Source organism: Zerene cesonia, chromosome 26 (genome assembly GCF_012273895.1).
Source record: "Zerene cesonia ecotype Mississippi chromosome 26, Zerene_cesonia_1.1, whole genome shotgun sequence".
Taxonomy (NCBI): Eukaryota; Metazoa; Arthropoda; class Insecta; order Lepidoptera; family Pieridae; genus Zerene; species Zerene cesonia.
The window spans coordinates 3379902-3400058 of NC_052127.1; the positions used below are offsets into that span (position 1 = coordinate 3379902).

General features: G+C 33.8%; 1 protein-coding gene across 1 annotated transcript in view; it reads left to right on the forward strand.

The window, feature by feature from the left end:
- Window positions 1-20157, forward strand: part of LOC119837167 (KH domain-containing, RNA-binding, signal transduction-associated protein 2-like) — a 36657-nt gene that overhangs the window by 7364 nt on the left and 9136 nt on the right. The window contains exons 2-4 of the mRNA XM_038362690.1: window positions 14178-14275; window positions 15242-15358; window positions 15797-15943. Of these exons, the coding sequence (XP_038218618.1) occupies window positions 14178-14275; window positions 15242-15358; window positions 15797-15943 (362 nt within the window). The remainder of the gene's footprint in view (window positions 1-14177; window positions 14276-15241; window positions 15359-15796; window positions 15944-20157) is intronic.

The window sequence follows — 20157 nt, forward strand, 5'->3', positions numbered from 1 at the left end:
TGTCTATTCTCGTGTCAAACTATCTCCATACTAAATTTAGTACATAGTGTTTGTTTTTGGGAATGTCACGTGATAAAAAGAATACAAATTAAATTTTATGTATGCAATAACTTATATGACCCAACAAACCAGCCCAATGTCAACAAGCATCAACGAACAAAAACAAAAGTCATAAAAAGGACGAAATTCCGTAAGATTTCTAATATTTGCTTACCACATTCTCTCCTTTGTCCGATCCCCAGATGGTCAAGCCTTATTAATGGCATTTATTATGAAGCCTTCGTATTTTCCACGTAAAAAGGTTCAGGTAAAATGCCGTGTGAATGAAAAACATTTCACCATTATGACCTAATGAATGGCTCTTTATTTATATAGGATCTTGAGTTTTCCTCGAAAATATGAACATAAACTCGTTAAAATATATGTGTTCCTTATTTCAATAAAACCTTTTAATTATAAAGCACTTAACAAGCGACGCATTGTTTATATTTTTATACAGAGTTCAATCTAAATCCGGCGTTTTTTTTCCTTTTAATTAGGTGATTTATTGAATTTTTCGAATGACCAATTGACTACCTTTCTATAACTCTGCTTAGATAAAGAAAAACTGAGAACATATAACTTATTGACCACAACGAAACTTACACAGTTTTAGGTAAAAAACATACACCTCTGTTCAATTATCGTAAATATGTTGCACACATTTTTAGTACTCAACACAAATGGCAAATCCTCATTTGTCGAAAGTTCAGAATTCCCGCTTAATCCACGCAAGTATTTCCATACGGATTTCTTTTAATTCCACAAAAGTTTGGCACTTCCAAAACTTTTGAGGCAATAACGGAACTCTCGAAGAAACTTAAAAAACATCCTGTTATGAAATTTTCAAGACTTGGGCACTAGTGCTGGCGCATCGCCAGGGTTGGCAAGTGAGCGCTAAATTGGAACAACCCTTGAATATTAACCGCACGTAGTGAAAAAAATGTTCAATAACTGGTTCATAACGAAATACCTAATCATTGGAATTCGTATATTGTTACGTTATATTCGCACGTATACGAGCAATATACTTGATTCATGATCTGTGTGATTTGGATTCGATTGACATCTCCTATAACTCTCATTTGGTATAACTATGTCTATCACCTACTTTTGTACTGTTTAGTTCATTTCATCAACATTGCAGTACCATTCAGCAACAGTATGGTCCCTACTAATATTATAAATCCGAAAGTAACTCTGTCTGTTTCTTCTGTACGCCTAAGCCACTATATGATTTGGATCAAATATGGTACAAATATAGTTTGAGATCCGAGAAAGGACGAAGGATAGTTTTTAACCCAGAAATCTCACGGTAATGGTAACCATGCATGAAGAATCCCGGACATTGTATCTTCTTCGACTACATGAGCGAAGCCGCGGGCGGAAAGCTAGTGTAAATATTTTAATCGTTAAAGGAGTTTTTGTATTGATTATATCATTATTCATTAAAAGGAGCAAAACAGTGGAACCTTTTTGAATACACGCTGAAAATTCAGGTCTTTCATTTACATGTGAATGGGCGCAGGTTAGACTTATTCAAGATCGTACGTATTCATTCTAATATCAGCGTTTTCTTATTAATATATTCATTTCAATATACATGGCGTGGAGTTAAGAACGCCAGGGGAATAATTGAAGAATGAAGTATTGGGTTAAGACCCTTTGGTATATGTTGTAAGGCTGAATAAATTTGAAATTTATCCCGAGTTTTTCTTGCCTTTGTGAGGTCAGATGTTTGCGGGATATAGGCATCGTTAGGCTATGTCTAGATTTTTGATGTATAGGAATAAATTCGATATGTGTGGAGAATTTTATTTCAAAAGAACTTCGACTGACATCCTCCTTTTGTTTTTTTTACTATAATTTGTTATTTTCTAAGTTTCACAATCCTTGGAACAGTCCGTTGTTTAATTTAATAAAATTAAATTTATTTTATTGCACTTTTATTTAATTTTACAAATGTACTAACTTTCCGTACAGCTTCACGTATTCAAAAGAAAAAAATAGATAGTGCCGTGTAATAAGTCTCAAAAGATTTCCTCTATAAAAACTAACCTAGGTGTTTAAGTGGTTGAGACGTGAAAAATAGACAGACAGATGAACAAACTAACTTTCACATTTATAACATTAGTAGATATGGATTTCAATAAGACCATATTCTATATTGCATCGCAACTAATATATAAGTTTAATGCACCATGTTCTATGAATCTGCCTTATTAAGTCAAAGATGGCAGTCTAATATCCAAACAGTTATGAGATTTTACTCATGTATAGTTTGTATTACAGTTTGTAACATTGACGTAACTTCCATATAACTGCTGATATTTGCTTGTAAAACATTTGTATTTTACTTCTTTAACGAATACAAACAAATTAATGTTAATATGTTATATTCATGTGTCTATATAAAATAACATATTATAGTAATTACATAACAGAATATTTATTTTATCAAAAAGGTCACCAATGGGACGAATTGACAATAATCACCTATCAAAGAAAAGAATCACGCCAATCCGTTGGAAGCTCACGAAGTTATCGAATTAAAAAACTTAAAAAAAAGCTAAACAAAAATAAAAAAACGAACAAAAAAGATAGAGAAAGGTATATAGAAAAAATTGTGTTTATTGCCAATTTGTGTATGTAGTCATTAACGAGTGTGTTGAATGAGTATTCAAACAAAACATTCAAAATTTATACTATGTTATAAAGCGGAAAATTGTGTTTTTGTACGTATGTTTACAAAAAACTGTTAAATCGATTTAAAAGATTCCTGCGTCCTTTATAAGATTGCATTATACCTAAGTAACATTAGCTGTAGTATTTTCGTGTGTTTGATTTTACGCGAATATTATACATTTAGAAATTAATCAGTCTCCCCGTGACCACGCTCGCTGTAAAGTGTTCGAATCGTCGGGTTAATAATATAATGAATAAATCGCGTTTAAAATCCGTTTAAAAGTTTTTAATTTCTATTAACTATATCTTAGTTTTACTTGTCTAAACCGGGTACAACAGTAAATAAAGAAAACAGTTGCCGAAACCGAACCAACGCTTCCGCAACAGCTTACCCCACTAATGAGTGCAAACAAAAGGTAATCCATGACTGCATGATGCTTTTTATCAGCCATTACTGCAACACATTGCCTCGAGGGGTCGTGACAGCAATTTGTTGCAGAACGTTTCTCGTCAGCGCCATTGTTCTGTAAACAGTGTCTCGACACTCGACTTACGAAAACGCCAGCTGGTAACTGGTTGTTCCTTGAGACAAATTGGTTTGTTAAGAATATAATGGGATAGTCTTGTTTGTTAGATGTGCTTCATTCTTAACAGTTTTTAATGTTGTCTGGTGTTTTTTAATAAAGAAGTGAAGCATTATAAGAACTTATGAACGTTTTGCCGCTTGGTTTAGGCAAATATACAAAACTAATCTCCCATGTTTTTGCCCGTGTTGTTTAAGAAAAAAAAAATAGTTCTGGCGTTTTTCCCGCATAGTTAGCAGTCCGGGACTTTCCATTATCAATATAATATTGAAATACAACGATAGAGTAAAATAAAGTATTTTTTTTTATTTCAATTATTGAACCATGTGCTTAAAATCGCTACCAGGAGCATCCGCACCATATTCACAAAAATATTGATATATCATGGAGATATTTCTCGCCCTCTTTTGTCAATAATATTTAATTACGGATATGCGGGGGCTTACTCGTGCATCATACACGTGTAACGATGTTTTATTCAATGTGTCAAGTAAATGAATACATTGTTAACTAAATATTGATGTTTATACAACACAGTTAATTAGGAACATAAATAATGTCGTGTAATTTTAGATAGTAAATTAGTCTGTTTAGTGCTTCCAACGAAAATATACTGTATATGTTTTGGAATAGTAGTATGGTCTGTAAGTAAACTGACAATTTGCGGACGATGGTATGGGCTACGGCACACTTACAGCTTTAGAATGATAAAGAATTCATAAGAGTAATTGAGGCTATTAATTCATTTAGTCAATTAAGCGTGTTTTTTAACTTTGTCTTTTATTTAAAAAATCAAATCCATCTTTAAGTAAAGCATGTCAGCACTTCATATTTCTCTTACAGGAATTTGTATAATTTGTATTACTATAGATTATTGTAAAATATACTTTATTTATATGAGATTGAGGAAAGATTTTTTAACCGACGTTTCCAAAACGTCATAGTAATACGATACGAACAGAAAATATTCATATGGGAGTCGCGGAGCACGCTTCGGCACAAATTGGGCCAGCTCGCATCGGGGAACTACCACATCTCAAGGAAAACCGGCGTGAAATAATAGCTTGCTATTGTGTTTCGTACTGTGAGTGGGGGAGCCGGAGGCCTATTTCCTTTTCCACACTTACCAGTCTATTCCTTCTTTCCTGTCGTCAATCCTTTCCTATTCCTTACCCCATAATAATAATAATAATAAATAATAAAATTTTATTTTCACCAAAAAGGATACATACATACATATAAGTAGCTTAAAAATAGATGAATTATATAATGCAAAATTATAATAGCATAAAAGCGGGCAGCGCATTCTCAGAGGTCAGAGCCTCTGTGAATGTTCATGGGCGGTGGTGATCGTTTACCATCAAGCGAACCACCAGTTCAGCTTCCCGCTATGACATAAAAAAACAATCCGTTTCAAATCGTAGCCCTTTTGTTTACCCTTTTCCTATGTCCTTTTGCTATTTAATACCTTAATCCTTGAGACAACATATCTGTAACTAGTTGCTGTGTATGGTTTTTATGTGTCTCAAAGGAGTTCACCTGATAGTAAGTATAGCTTAATGTTTCATCACACTAAATGAGATCTTGTTTCTTCGCTGTAATTAATGCTTTATATTAATACTAGCTAAAACCTGCGGCTTCATTCGCGTTGTGTAATAAAGATAAGAAGTAAAAAGTGTTAGTCCAAAATAACATCTATATCTAAACTATTTCATATAGTAAATTGCGTACAGATTCAGTCACGATTATATAAGTACCAACAGATCCTTACAACATTGTATTTGAAAATATGATTCAATGTGAACTATATTTACGATATACGATACCTTATGTTCTTTTATCATGTATCTAAAAGTTGTTCTATGGGCGTCACCATATTTTTTTAGAAACCATAAGCTAACCTTAATTCATATACAAGCTCTTTCATTGATTCAACAACGAAATTAAATTTTTTTGTTATACGTTGATACTGAAAAGGCGACATAAAATAACCTATTTTACACTAGCATGTGAAGACGTTAAATTGTTAGTGAAAAAATCCGAGTTTCGTTACATGCATGGAATAAATTTCGAACAATGTGAAGAAAGCTTTAACAAAACTCTTCAATTCTCGTCCTTTATAAGAGATAGTGAATAAAAGAGACCTTTAGATAACGCCTTTGTAAAACGGCCCGCCCTCGACGCCCACTCCGTAAGAAAATTGCTTTCGCACTATATCATAATATTCTAATTCTTAATTTATACGAACTTATTGTATCTGGTACAGAAACTTACTACTTTTAGAAAAAAAAAAACTTTTTAACGGATTTAAAACGCGATTTATTCATTATATTATTAACCCGACGTTTCGAACACTTTACAGCGAGCGTGGTCACGTGGAGACTGAAGAGAATAAATCGCGTTTAAAATCCGTTAAAAAGTTTTTGTTCTCTAAATGTATAATACTCGCGTAAAATCAAACGCAAGGCAATACTTAATTGCTACTGTTTCTCTTGAAGGGTCTTAATTATGTGTACCGTATTAATATTAGATAGCAGTGTTGGTTCGAGACCAGGCGAGCGTGCAGGCAATAAATTGATTTTTCAATTTATCTGTGCACCATCCCCATCACCAAAGTTCGAAACGCTGAAGGAAAAATTCACAGGTCGAAGAATTAAAAGTTCAACGACATGTTTGGACATTCTCACTTGGACACTTGAACAACGTTGTGGATTATAGTCTGAACCCTCATAGGAGGCACGCCCCTGTGTCGGGTACAAATATTCGATGATAATGATGGTTAATATAAGAACATATATTGTATTGTAGTAGCTCAACTCTGCTATTTTTCACTATAAAATATGACAGCTATCTAGTTTTGAAATAAAAAGAATACATTCAAAAAAGCTTTTAAATATGTAGTAAGTATATGCAATAGCTTATAAATATGCATTATACCAAAATATAAGTTCAATCTATTTGTCTTTTAGCGATCTAACTCATGTTACAAAAACACTCATTGCTACTACTCAAAATTTTGCAATATTTATAGATTCTTACTTACTGCGACTGTCACTAGCAAGTAATACAACTCATGTCTTATTTTGATGTATTTTAACTTTTCGATAATATAATATGTGTTTGTAAAGTTTAATTAAACGTACATTTCACGTTAATATCTACTTAATGGATTCCAGTGCCAATAAAAAAAAATTCAGTACTTTTACGTGAAAGAATAACAAACATCCATCTATCCATAATTACAAACTTTCACGTTTATAATATTAGTAGGACAAAGATAGCTTTCATGTATGTTATTAATAATATACTAAATTTAAATTAAGGGATAGATGCATATCTTATTAACAATATTATAAATAATTTAGCCCCTTTAATGCAGTGGTATCAGAACTGGACATTGAGATCATAATATCTCTTTCTATCCTATACTTTTATAACACCGATGCTCTATACTTTCAGTTGAAAAAGTTCTAATTACAGGAGCCTTACCACCGAAATTCAATGAAATTGATTCGATTGTAATTTATATAACAATTCGAATGCGATTTTTAATCGTCCTCCGCCTTGAGTTGTTGCTTTACAATCAATTCTAGTTTTATATCCAGATCGAGTAGCATTAACGATATAGATTAAATTAACGATCGAGTATATTTTATTTTAAAACCACAATGCACAATCGTGTCCTGTTTTAGTTATTAATAATACAAACTCAGTCTTAAATCGAATCGAACTAGAATGAATTAGGTCTAAATACTGTCGGGAATAAGCCCCATCATTCCCGCACTATATAATTTAGCATAGCAACACGTTCGTTCGATAACCAGTTCGTTTCAACACACAAACGTGGACAAAAATACAAAATAAAATGACAAACGGGAACGCAGTGGCGTGTGCACTTCATAAATACAAATTCGACGAAACACACCTATTTTTTTCGCTACCAATCTTCACGGTACAGCGCGTTAGACATAAAAAGCGCAACTGTGCGATTTCAAAATGTGACTCCGGTTTATTTTAAAGCCTGCAGGGAGATCAGCTTTGTGCAAATATCTATTCGCTAGGATCTATTTGCTAGTCCGTTTTAGGGTTCTGCCGCTGCGTCACATGAGACTGCCTTGGAAATATTACTTGGAAATACAATAATAGACACATACGTTGTGTTTACTTGTGGCGTGCTGTTGGGATAGGATCGAATATGAATATTTATATGAGGCAATCATTTTGTTTGATTCTTTTGATTAGTAAAGTGACAGTAGAAAAAAATTTCATCACTATAATTTAAAGAAAAGGTTTCGCGCATATTTCAACAATAAAATCTATCTAATACTTCATTTCATTTAGCGCCGATCAGCCGGCGTGAAACAGTTACAAAACATTTAAAGAGACCTAAAAGCTTGATTCATAATGCTTTTAATTATATCATTACCCACTATAAAGAAAAACAGTATTCTGTTTTTCTTGTTTAATACCACGCTTCAGGATATATCCTAATTTGACTGTGTTTAAAACATAATGATACTTAATGGTGTCTATAGAAAAATCATAAAGATACTTCCAATCATTCCTTTGAAAGATTAAAAACCATGCTAATATACGGACATTCATTCTGATTTTTTGTTAAATTTTTATTCAAACAACATTGTAATTGAATAGTGATTTAATTTTTTTGTACAATCCATAGATTTTTATTCAGTCGCGTATTATTATTTCCAACCGATAGTGTGTACGCATGTGTGCCCGCGTGATTTTATATCTTATAGTCTCCGTAACCACCCACACAATCATGTGTGTACAATAAGAACAAAATCACTACAAATAACTATTGTGTTAAGTGCAGAACCCGCTAATATGTTCCAAACGAAACTTGACGGCTTTAGAATTTGATATTCAAATAGCAGCGCCATAAATTGGCAGTAGTCTAGGTACGAGTCCATGAAGATCCGCGTGAATTTGAATACTGAAATCCCAACTCCCTTAGCCGACCGAGATAACGGGAAAGTTTGTTAGTATTGTCTTAAAGATCAACTGAACCTGATGTTGTAGTTATGGCAACAGAACCTAATGGAATTTAACACGACTTACAAACAAATGATATTACTAAAAATTGGTTAAGTGCGAGTAGGATTTGAGACGCTAAGCATTCCGTACAAATAAGCTAGCAAAAAATATGGTCACCCATCCAATTTATCACCGTAACAACCGTTGCTTAACCTCGTTTTTTTATCATTCGCTGTTCTACAGAAATACGTCATCTCTGAAAATTTTAACCGTCTAACTGTCGGAACCTTAAAAAGTATAAAGTAATATATCATAGTATGAAGTTGAAGTGAAGTTACCATAGTTTTCTTGAAAACTTTTTCATTACCCATCGCGATTCTATTAATTAATTTTATAACCTAAATTAACACATGAAAAGTAGTAAAAGACCAATCGCAACCTACTTATTAATATAATATTATATATATTTATTAAAAGAGCAGACGCTAAATAAGTGTTACAAGGAATTTCTAACAGAAATACGTAAAAGTCAGCAAGAGAAGAATAGCCTCAAAGAATTTTAAAGGAAAAGCGTTATCGAGTTTCAGTTACAAATAAGTAATAAATGGTATTGGATAATTTGGAGTAGGTCCAAGTTCTTGGCGATCAGTTCCCCGATACCATCGTGTTCCATTACACCGAACTATTTCAATGAATCGCCTGGAAAATTGTAAAACGAATTGTCTTCTGTTTCATGTGTAGAGATATAGATACAATTGAATTTAGAGAACTTTCCAGCGTGTTTGAAGCTAGGATGAGTTTGGTTCCTGGGTCTTTCGAAGGTATTTTTTTTATTTATCGATCCTTAACTATGTGGACTTTTAAACGATTGTCGTAATTTTTTTGTGTTTGATAGGAAATTGTCTATATATTACAATCTGGAGGTGTTCCTCCATCCGGGAACGTTGCTGACCTTTTTATTATAAAAAATTATTTACAGAATTAACAACTCGTGAAGTCGTAATATGTTTATTAGATATAAGATAAATTGTGTCATATTCATAGTCACTCATTTAGAATGCCGACTTCAGTCCAGCGCACTGATGATACCAAGGAATCGGTCCTTGGTATTATCGTGAACACGTGAGCTTAAAAACGAAGGCCTGGACCGATTATCGTTGAGGACTATAATAAATTCAAGCAGAACATAGAAGGCTGATCACCTACTAGACCTTAAAGGAAAATCGATCAGTGAAACATGCTTAATGTATTTGCCCCATATCCTTCAAAGAATTCACCATTACGCTAACACTACACGTTCACAGATGTCACATATCGTAACTTCTAGTAAATAACTCTCAATTTAGTTTTATTTAGTTATCATTCCGATTGAATCCGGGACGCACGCCTAGTGAATTATAAACGACAAATGCTTACAATAATTTGGCACGTCTGTTCGTTTGCTTTCGAATCACAGCGAAAAGGTCAACCCGCCCGTTTTATTTTATGAGAAAAGGTTTAGTTGATGAAAAGCGATTTCCTTAAGACATATTTTTGGGCCCCATTTATCACAATTCCGACTGGCGGTCTGGCATAATTTATCTAAATTGTCATCTGAACCTTAGAGGCGTTACTTCAATTTATTTAATTGTCTGGCTATTATTTTTGTGCTAAAATAAATAAATCGCTTGGAAAAAACTCTATGATTTTATTTAATTTTTATTTTTTGATCATCATCATTAAATAAGTAGTTATATAAATTAAACGAGCAATTATTTAAATTTAAATTTTGTCAACAAAGCATGATGAAAGAGAAATGCGAAAGTGTGTTGAAAACAAACAAACGAATGTTTGTCTTTTTTGGCCCAATGCTAGTATGAAATAAATAAAAAACACAAGCCATCCTAAAATTGGTTATTTCAGTTACTAAAAATGGAATTAATATCGTTTATAAAATCTGAATTCAATTTTCATTAAAGTTTTCCATTACAAGAATCGCTGACGCGTTCATTTTGCGTTTCATTTCGAATGTGCAATAAAATTCTGGGGCAACTTTGGCCTGTTTTTATTTAAAAGTGACATTTGCGAAGTACAGTTTATTATGTTATAGAAATTTATTAATACACCAACGTTGCAAAGTATCCTTGTTGAATATGGTAACACAAATCATTTACCAAAAGGAAAACCCCTCACTGGGCCAGTGCGGTGGATTATGATCCGAACCGTCGTATGCCCGTGTCCTTCAGTGGGAACATAATATACGGGCTGATGATGATGATGATGACAAAGATAGAGTGATATATTAACCCACTTATATGTAATTCTATCTTTGTCTCACGTCAATAAATTACATTTATATGGTCACAATATGTTCCCAATTCAATAAAACTGTAGCGATAAAGTATTATATAAAACAACAGAACCTTAAGACCTTAATTCTACGCAAATAAAACCCGTCGAATTGAATTGAACTTCCCTGACAAGAGATTCCATTCGAAGACAATGTAAAAACTTAAAAGTACAGTTGCCAATAATCAGTGAGCAGATCCTGTCCGCACCAATAGAGTATAAAGGCGTGCATACATCAACTTGTACCAACTTTGTCCAGTTTGAACCGGCTCCAACTGGCGGTAACTAGTACTAACTAGTTACAACGTTGCGGCCACTCGGCTCAAATGGCTTCCTGTGTGTACGCTCCGCAAGTTTTGTAAACTTTGGCGAAAATTTATCTTATTATAAATGTCGGTGTTTTTGGAAGTGTATAATTGTTTTATTTATTAGCGACACTTAAGTATAAATGAAGTGTAAATAATATTTATTGTGTCCACACCTTTGCTGTGTCCTACATTTATATATATAATACATATACATAATAGTTTGTATGTAACAATCTTGCCGCATCAGCAAATTTATAATATTAGTAAACATATTCTCATATAGTAAATCTGATGAATAATTGAATCCCTTTCTGTGTCACTCAAGTTAAAAAAGTTAAGGAATTAATTTACAAAAGGAATGCGCACACGAAAAATTCTAGAAAATGGTAGTTTAGTTTTGAACATACAAAACATCGTACTAATATTAAGAATGCGAAAGTTTGTAAGGATGTGTGTGAGTTCGTTGCTCTTTCACGCAAAAACTACTGAACCGATTGCAATGAAATTTGCAACGTAGACAACTGGACAACTGAAATAATATATAGGTAACTTTTATTCCAATATTCCTACGGGATACGGACTTACGCGAGTGAAACCGCGGGGCGCAGCTAGTAGATGATATTCTTATTACAAAATTAACTTTAATGTTTTTATAACTGCCAGCTTATTACACTGCCAGTGATAATATTAATATCTACAAACCGGGGGGAAGTGTCCCGGAGGTTAACTAAAACATAACAAAGTCATAATGTATTGGCACTCTTATACTAGTATTTTTAAAAGAATATACGCATATAATATACGACAAACAAATATAAATCATATTTAGCCGCCATAAGTAGAATAAATTTATTTCATACATATTGAAAGCACTTATCACTCAAAGAACCAATAATAAGATTTATCGTCACATATTTCCTGAACCAAAAAGTTTGATAAATTTGTTTACTTCCAGACATATTCGGCCAACAACTCAATACAACAAATCCACGCAAAGTTAATCCCTGCGTGTATCGTTTGATTAAATTTCCCAACAAGTTTCAAACTAGATAAACCTCTGTGGTGAAGAAGTATTCAAACCTAACCACGCTTGATTCAAATTACCCACCTATCTTATCTGTAGGCTATATTATCTGTGGTCATTTTATAAATCAATTAGAGTTGCCGCCTAATTTAAATGGACTATATAATTGGTATAATTTATAGGGCAGTGCTTTTATCTATACTAAGTACTACTTAATGGTCAATACGAAATTAAACTAAATACTGCAGTAGGAATTTTATGATAAACTTGTAGTTTCTTTAAAAAAAAGTACGGTAATGGAAGAAAAGCACATATTTTAAAGGAACGAAACCAAATCCCACCAGAATAGTAATTGCAATCGAAAGTGCGCATAGAAATACCCTGTTTATTCCATGTCGACATTTAAAGTGATCCCAGGCCATAGTTTACATTGAACATTGCTTACCCTAGAGATTCTTTAGTGTATGTTCATATCTCATTTCCCGCTACCATTCCTGACTTGTACTTACAAAAGAGGCTTAAATATTTGATTCTGCTACCCGAACCGATCTGGTGGCTATTCGAGCGGGCATTACTCGAGGACTATACAGGCCACAAGACGAGGTCCATCAAATAGATGCCTTGTTTCGACCTATATTGTTTAGATCATCCGCCGAAACATTGGTTCCGATTTCTTGGTTTTGAGCAACTAGTTTTAGGCAAGGACTTGAATATATAACTTTTATAAAAGATATTTTACTAATAAAATAACGAAAAGAAATTAATACGGTTATATTTGACTCTATCGAATATTTCAAGATACATTAATAGCCTGCTTGCTTTTTAAATAGAAATTTTAAAAAAGCGTAACTAATTAAAGAGGTTATGCACTAAAATTCGCTCCTATCTTATATCTTCAATTATCCTGTAATATAAAATTTGTATTTGCATACATACAATAAACTATCCATGGATAATATGCCTTAAATCAGTCATAGAAATAACAAGAAACAAGCGTAGGATGCCTTCATTCAATGACCAAAATGTAGTCCCTAATCATTAACAAATCAATCGATATTTATGAGTCCCACTTAACATCATTATACCTACAATATATATTGAGCAATACTATCAATTTTAGTGATTAATGAACAGCTAGCTTAGTGCACTCCCTGGAGGGATTAGCGGTTCGGGCTAATTGCGTTTGGCGAGACAGTTTTAGTAATTCTTCGATTTACACAAATCCCAATTACTATGAAACATGTTTTGGGTATTACGATCGACAGAATTGCCGATTTATATGCTAGTTGTTCAGCCTTCTATGTGAATGGGTTTATACTTCTACTATAATGTAATTACATACTATTCTGAAGATTAGAATCGTACAGTTGATCTATAAAATAAGCCCTTGCTTAACCAATCAACAAGCATGCTTGGTATAAAATTATTATTTGCTTTTAAAATTTTTCGCTAATATAACTTTCATTGAAATTATTTTATTTCAAATAGACAAAAAAAAATCCAGTAAGGCTATATGAAATCCCTATCTGATATGTGAAATAACGACCGAATCTATCTGAGTTTTCAATGAATGCCGCCACAAATTCCGCTACAAACAAAGATTAATATTAAACAGATTTCAGAATTTCATAAATCCTCGAACCGCGGATTGTTGTTACATCGCATTTTATGTGGTTTGGGACGCGCTGAAAAATTAATTTACGAAGAGAGGTGTTTGATGTAGGCGGGAAAAATGACAGCTGTCAAATGCGTATCAGGCATTCAGGTGTTTCCTTTTTTTCTAATGAGGTCATATACAAGGTGTTTTACAGAAGAGTTTATATTTTTAGATTTTCTTTTTTTATTGATTGACGCTATTTGATGCTGATTTACTGTGTGTCATCTTGCTTACTTAAAATTTATAAATTAAAAAACGCTTTTATTATTCCTACCTTAAGTTTTTTGTCTAATCTAATAAAATAAAAATAATGTAAATATCTAACCGACTCCTTTTGAACTTTGACTCACTTTAAACTGACGGGTTCAATGCAAATGTTGTACTCTTATCAAGGGTCGGTCGAAACATAATAATTTCTTGCCAGTGTTAAATAATTTCCTTACGTATAGTCTGTATAAGCATTTTTGATAGTTTAGTTAATTCTATGACTAACGCGTGTTTTTTTATGTTTTATCATTTAATATTTATTTTTATACACAGTATTCAATATACAGGTGAATGGCGCGGCGAAAGAAGGATGTTAGACATCACGCGCGACAAGCCGGTGAAGGTGTGCGTGCGCGTGGTGGTGCCCGTCCGAGACCATCCTAAAGTGAGTTTGACGAAGTGTATATATATGGGTGTAGTAGTGTGTGTGAAGGAAATAATAATAATCTGGACGAAAGAAACGATCCTCGCTCCTTCCATATACTTATTTAGCCATTAACATTACGGTTGCCATAGTTACATACAAACCGCCCCCTCCTATACATTACGCTACAAGCCTCTCACCACAGCCGATGTTTGCTTTCCTCTCAATGGTTAGTGCCTCTATCCAGCGAACGTATATATGATTTATGCTATTTTATGCTTCACTTCCATTTGCATGCGGTTTTGTCGATTATTCCGAACTTTTAACTTATACTCCATTACGACTTCAGGACCATGTTATATGGAACTTTTTTCTAAGAATCGTACTTTAAACCTGCGAATGGAAAAAAGATCCATTGACGTGTATTTCCTTTTTGAAATTAGATACTGAATCAGCTCTTATTTGAGTATACAACATAGGAACTTTAAGAATTCTCCTAAAAGATTTCAGTCTGTAATCGACTACGCTAACCATTTGTTAGCGTGATCGATATATATATCGATATATGTGACGTAGTGACCCAAAGTGAGTCTTGGCCTCCGACAGCAAGAGCCTCCATTTGATCATATCCTGCACCATCTCTTGCCAGTTTTCAATCTGGAGGGAGTGCAGGTCTTTTCTTACTTCGTCTTTCCATCTGTATCCAGGATGTCCGTCCGGTCGATGACCAGATGGCTGTCCCAGGTACGCTCGTTTCTACATGGCGTCGATGTTGGGCTCAGCCATCAAACAGATAAGATAGACGTGTGTGGATAACTTTAAATAATGAAATAAAATAATAAATAAAATAAAAATGTTTAACATATGATTATGTTTATGGATTTATAGAGGGCACTAACACACACACATGAAGCATAAAATAGTATAGTGATGGCACACATGAAATGTTTTTTTTACTTATTAAATATCTACTTATTATGTTCGCAGTTTAATTTCGTGGGAAAACTACTGGGTCCAAAGGGCAATTCACTCAAACGTCTACAAGAAGATACGATGTGCAAAATGGCCGTATTGGGCCGAGGTTCCATGAAGGATAGACAGAAGGTGAATATTGTATGTGTTCCGCCTTACTGTACATCGTTGGAATTTTTATAAACAATTGAGGCATCGAGATTTCCCAGTAATTAAAACAAAAAAGGAGTTGTTCTTAGACTATCTAGACATTGGTGGCTGATGACCTGTCCATAGACTGGTAAAGCTAATGTGAAATAATTCTGAAAATTTAATAACTTCGAACCTTGTCACTAAAAGTTTATATCTACCCGCATTAAAGGTTAAAATAATTAAAAAAAACTGTTTTACTTATTTAACGTTTCTGTTTGCATCATTTATGAATCTATGTTATGTAATGAATATCAATAAAACATAAAATACAAATTGAAATCATAGTAAAGAAGTATTAGATCATTAATCGAGGCTCACGTCTAACGTCTTATCTCTAAGATCATTTATCTAATGTAAATCTATTTATATTGATTATAGGAAGAAGAGCTCCGTATGTCAGGCGACCCGAAGTTCTCTCATCTATCAGAGGAGCTGCACGTGGAGATCAGCGCGTTCGCGACGCCCGCCGAGGCGCACGCGCGCATCGCCTACGCGCTCGCCGAGCTCAGGAGGTTCCTGGTGCCGGTAAGTTCGATATATTACAGGAGGAGCATATATAGAAATTAGCAACACGTGGAAATCAGTGCGTTCACGAAACTCAAGACATTCTATGTGCCTGAATCTGTTTGTAATTGCATACACTGTGCAAAGAATACAGGTCACTTGGATGATATTTAAATCAAATTCTCACATAAATTTTTATTTTTGGAGCTAAAGTGAAATAATGTATTTTTAAGTACATAATAAAAAAATCTCCTCATGAAAATATGATACGACTTTAAATACCCAAAATTCTGTGTTAGCTTTTTCAAGTCCTTTAACGTATCGGATATAAAAGTTAATTTCAAATTTCACAATTTTGTTACAATGCATAGCGCTTCGCATAAAATGATTTTATCACCAAATCGGGACCATGTGTTTAAAATTATGAGCCTTCGTACGCGATGATGGAACAACGCGAAATTAATTTAAAGCGACGGTTTTATTACATTATATTATGCTGAGCGATTATTGGGGCTTTTTATAGAAAACTCTTTTAAAAGTGGAAAAAATTAAGCTCGCACTAATTAACATTTTAATAATGTATTACTAAAGCAAAATTTTACAATAGAAAATTACTCATTTATCTGATTATCTCATATAATAGTATTTTCATGTTATCAAATTGCTCAGGCCTATGAAATTAGATTATAATTTTGGTGTAGCGACAAAAAGTAATCTTTTTCCTTCAAGGTTAGGTTCATATCTCAAGAAATACGTTGTGCCTTAATACCCTAGATACTTTGAACCAGGAGTCTTTATCCTGTAACCATTATGGGTTACAGGATAAAGACTCCCACCCACCCACCTATTTCATGAGGAGCGGATGTAACACCATCAGTATACGGTGGTGACGACCACTTCATATGGCCCACCTGCTGCGTTAGTTGCTCTGCCATAAAATTAAATAAGCCTATTAAAACGTAAAAAAAAATCACATGGTTGGATGGATGTTTGCAACTCGTGACGTAACTCGGATTTATTTTAAAAATTTTGTTAAGTTATACACAGTATAGATGATTGTACAACAAAAAATTAAATTACATATACATAACTAGCGCTCTGACCCGGCTTCAACCGTGATACTTATATAGCCTATAGCCTTCCTAAATAAATAGGCTCAAATTGGACAAGTCAAGTAGCTCCTGAAATCAGTGCGTTCAAACAAACAAACAAACTCTTCAGCTTTATAATATTAGTATAGACAACTTTCTTAGTCAAATTTGTCGCATAGTTTACCAACATAACATTATTTTTAAATTTCGTGATTTTATACAAAACAACCTGCAGATAGTAGTTAGGTGATCAAACTCCGTTCAACACTAAGATGTAGCACATATAATAGCAGGCAATTAGCCAATGAAAGTGGTAATCATTTTGTTTCCAGTGTAGCACTGATTAGTTTGTATCAAAAATATTGTTATATTTTATCAGATATATGATTTTTTTTGTAATTTTAATATGCTGTTTTTTACCAGTATTGGTATAGTACCACCTGCACCCAACACAGACTAAAGCGACTCTTACTAGTTTGTTATAAAATGGTTTCAAAATGCTTGCAACGTAATGTTTAACATATCATACATACTCATTTTATCTCTCATTTTAATATATTATCATATTCCAAAAGAATAAATTATTCATCCGTTATCAAGGTGGTGTAAAAAATCGTATCTTCATCAAGCAGAAAATAGTCAAACATTTTTAGAACGTCTGCGATGAAATGTTTTATCTTTCGTTAAAATAAAACTAAATTGAGCCGTCAGAAAGTCAAAGCTAGACAAAATATGTAAATTCTAAACCAAAACAATTACCATTCCACTACGTGATGACGTGAAATTATACGGTATCACGAAATATTTCCCGCGCAGGTCTATTCACCCACAAATATAACTTACAATAATAATTTTCCCGCCACTTTCGACGCTGTGTACCAAGTGCTGTTATTTGAAAATCAGACGTGTTTTCTGGAATATTCTAGAATTTATTCTAATGATCTTAGGGAATTGACAATTCCTTTTGTGCGCTGTTACTAACTCCGTAATTTTTAATTACATACGTTCTTGTATTAAACTAGCTGCGCTCCGCAGTTTTACCCGCGTAAATCTGTATCCCGTAGGAATATCGGGATAAAGAGTCGCCTATGTGTTATTCCAGTTGTCCAGCTATCTACCTACCAAATTTAATTGTAATCGGTCCAGTAGCTTTTGGGTGAAGTAACAAACATCCATCCATACTTACAAACTTTCGCTTTTGTAATATTAGTAGGATGTAACACACATTTAATATGAGAAACGACCATTTGAACCCATTTGAACGACGTTTGAACGTTTGACTGTGAATATATTTTAACACCTAACAAGTTGTTAAATTAATTTTAATGCCTTCTATCTTCCTCTGCCTTGTATCTTGAATAAAGTTTTGATGTTATCGGGAGCAAAGCTTTTAGTGTTAATTATTTATTGTTTTCGAGCGGGGTTGATTTATATCGCAGTGTGACTTACTAACTACTTCCTATGATTCGAGATTAAAGAGTAATGTTTCGAAATCGTCAACGTTAATATTTTGCGGATAATGCAACATTTTTAAATATTAAAAAATGCTTCAACTGCTTTGCTTTATGCTACACTAGCTGCGCCCCGCGGTTTCACCCGCGTAAGTCCGTATCCCGTAGGAATATCGGTATAAAAAGTTGCTTATATGTTATTCCAGTTGTCCAGATATCTGCGAACTAAATTTCATTGCAATCGGTTGAGTAATTTTCGCGTGAAAGAGCAACAAACGCACACACATCCTTACAAACTTTCGCATATATAATATTAGTAGGATTAGTAGGACTAGTAGGATAGGATAGGATTACGCTATATATGCTATATTATGCTTCAATACGGTACTATTCAGTAAAAGGCAAAACATCGTTCCAGATACATCAAATTCAACACATTTGTATAATTAAACATTTTCTTATAATAGTATGCCGGAAACGTATTTCCCTTTAACTTTTTATTACACACACATTTTGTAGGTACTTTAAAAAAGTAAATTTGTAGGGAAGTTTGTTCTGTGTGAAAGGTTGTCCCTTTTTTCCTTGCTTACTAATACTAGTGACTATATAACTGACGTTCCACATAACATAGGTCTCATTTTAGCCTTCATACATAAACACTAAAGTACCTTACGTACCCATAATCATCTAGCTATTCAACACATTGTCTCACACAATTCTATGTCTGCTTCATGAATTCAAGCGGCCGTCGACGTATATCTGAACATGACTTAAGAGACTGCGCCTAGTCTGTGGCCTAGGGTCCGGAATTAATAGAGACACGTGTCCCAGTGTCTAACCCAGAATGTTTAGGTCGGCCATTATTTACTGGATGTAAGTATTCTTGTACGTGTCCAACCTTAGACGGGGACAAAAAACTCCGTCTTGTAAGTGTAGGATTTACATTGTATGATAATAAAGAGAAATAGTTTTTGGTTCGAGTCGTAATTTATATTTTATGCAACCACTATTTTATTTGTAATGCCGAACAGTGGCGTCTCAGCGGTTAGAAGCCCCTTTATATGAAGTGCAAGAAATAAATAGATTTTTCAATACATCTGCAAATATCACCACTGCTTAAAACGGTGGAAGAAAACACCGTGAGGAAACTGCCATACTCTAGAATATAGCTCTATATTTTTAACACGCTTTTATTAGCTTCACTTGTATGTTTGTATGTATGTATGTATGTAACTCACACCCGTTTTTCTCCCACTTCCCGCGAACCGATTTCATTCAAACTTTGTACACTTATTAAGAACTCTTGCCAATAGAGTAATATAGTAAGTTTATCCCATTATCCTGATCAGGAGCGCCAGGATTTAACAATTTCCTTACGTATCCTCTACGTAAGGGCTAACAGCTTATGACTGTTATAACATTTTGTTACTGTTAGTTCGTTCGTTAGCCGAGCGGGCTAAGGCGCCAGTCTTAGTTGACGTACAACGACAGGCTCCGTGGACGTAGGTTCAAATCTCGTCTGTGACGGAAAAAAAAAATTAAATTTTTTCTATTTTATGTTTCTTACATAAACCGGATGGTATTTTTTCTAGTAAAATTCCGGGCAGCAAATGTTTAGGTTGGCCGTTTCCTCAGGTACCCTTTCCGCAGTAAAACCGTAATTCCCATGTAACTCTGATTTGGTGTCCTGGGA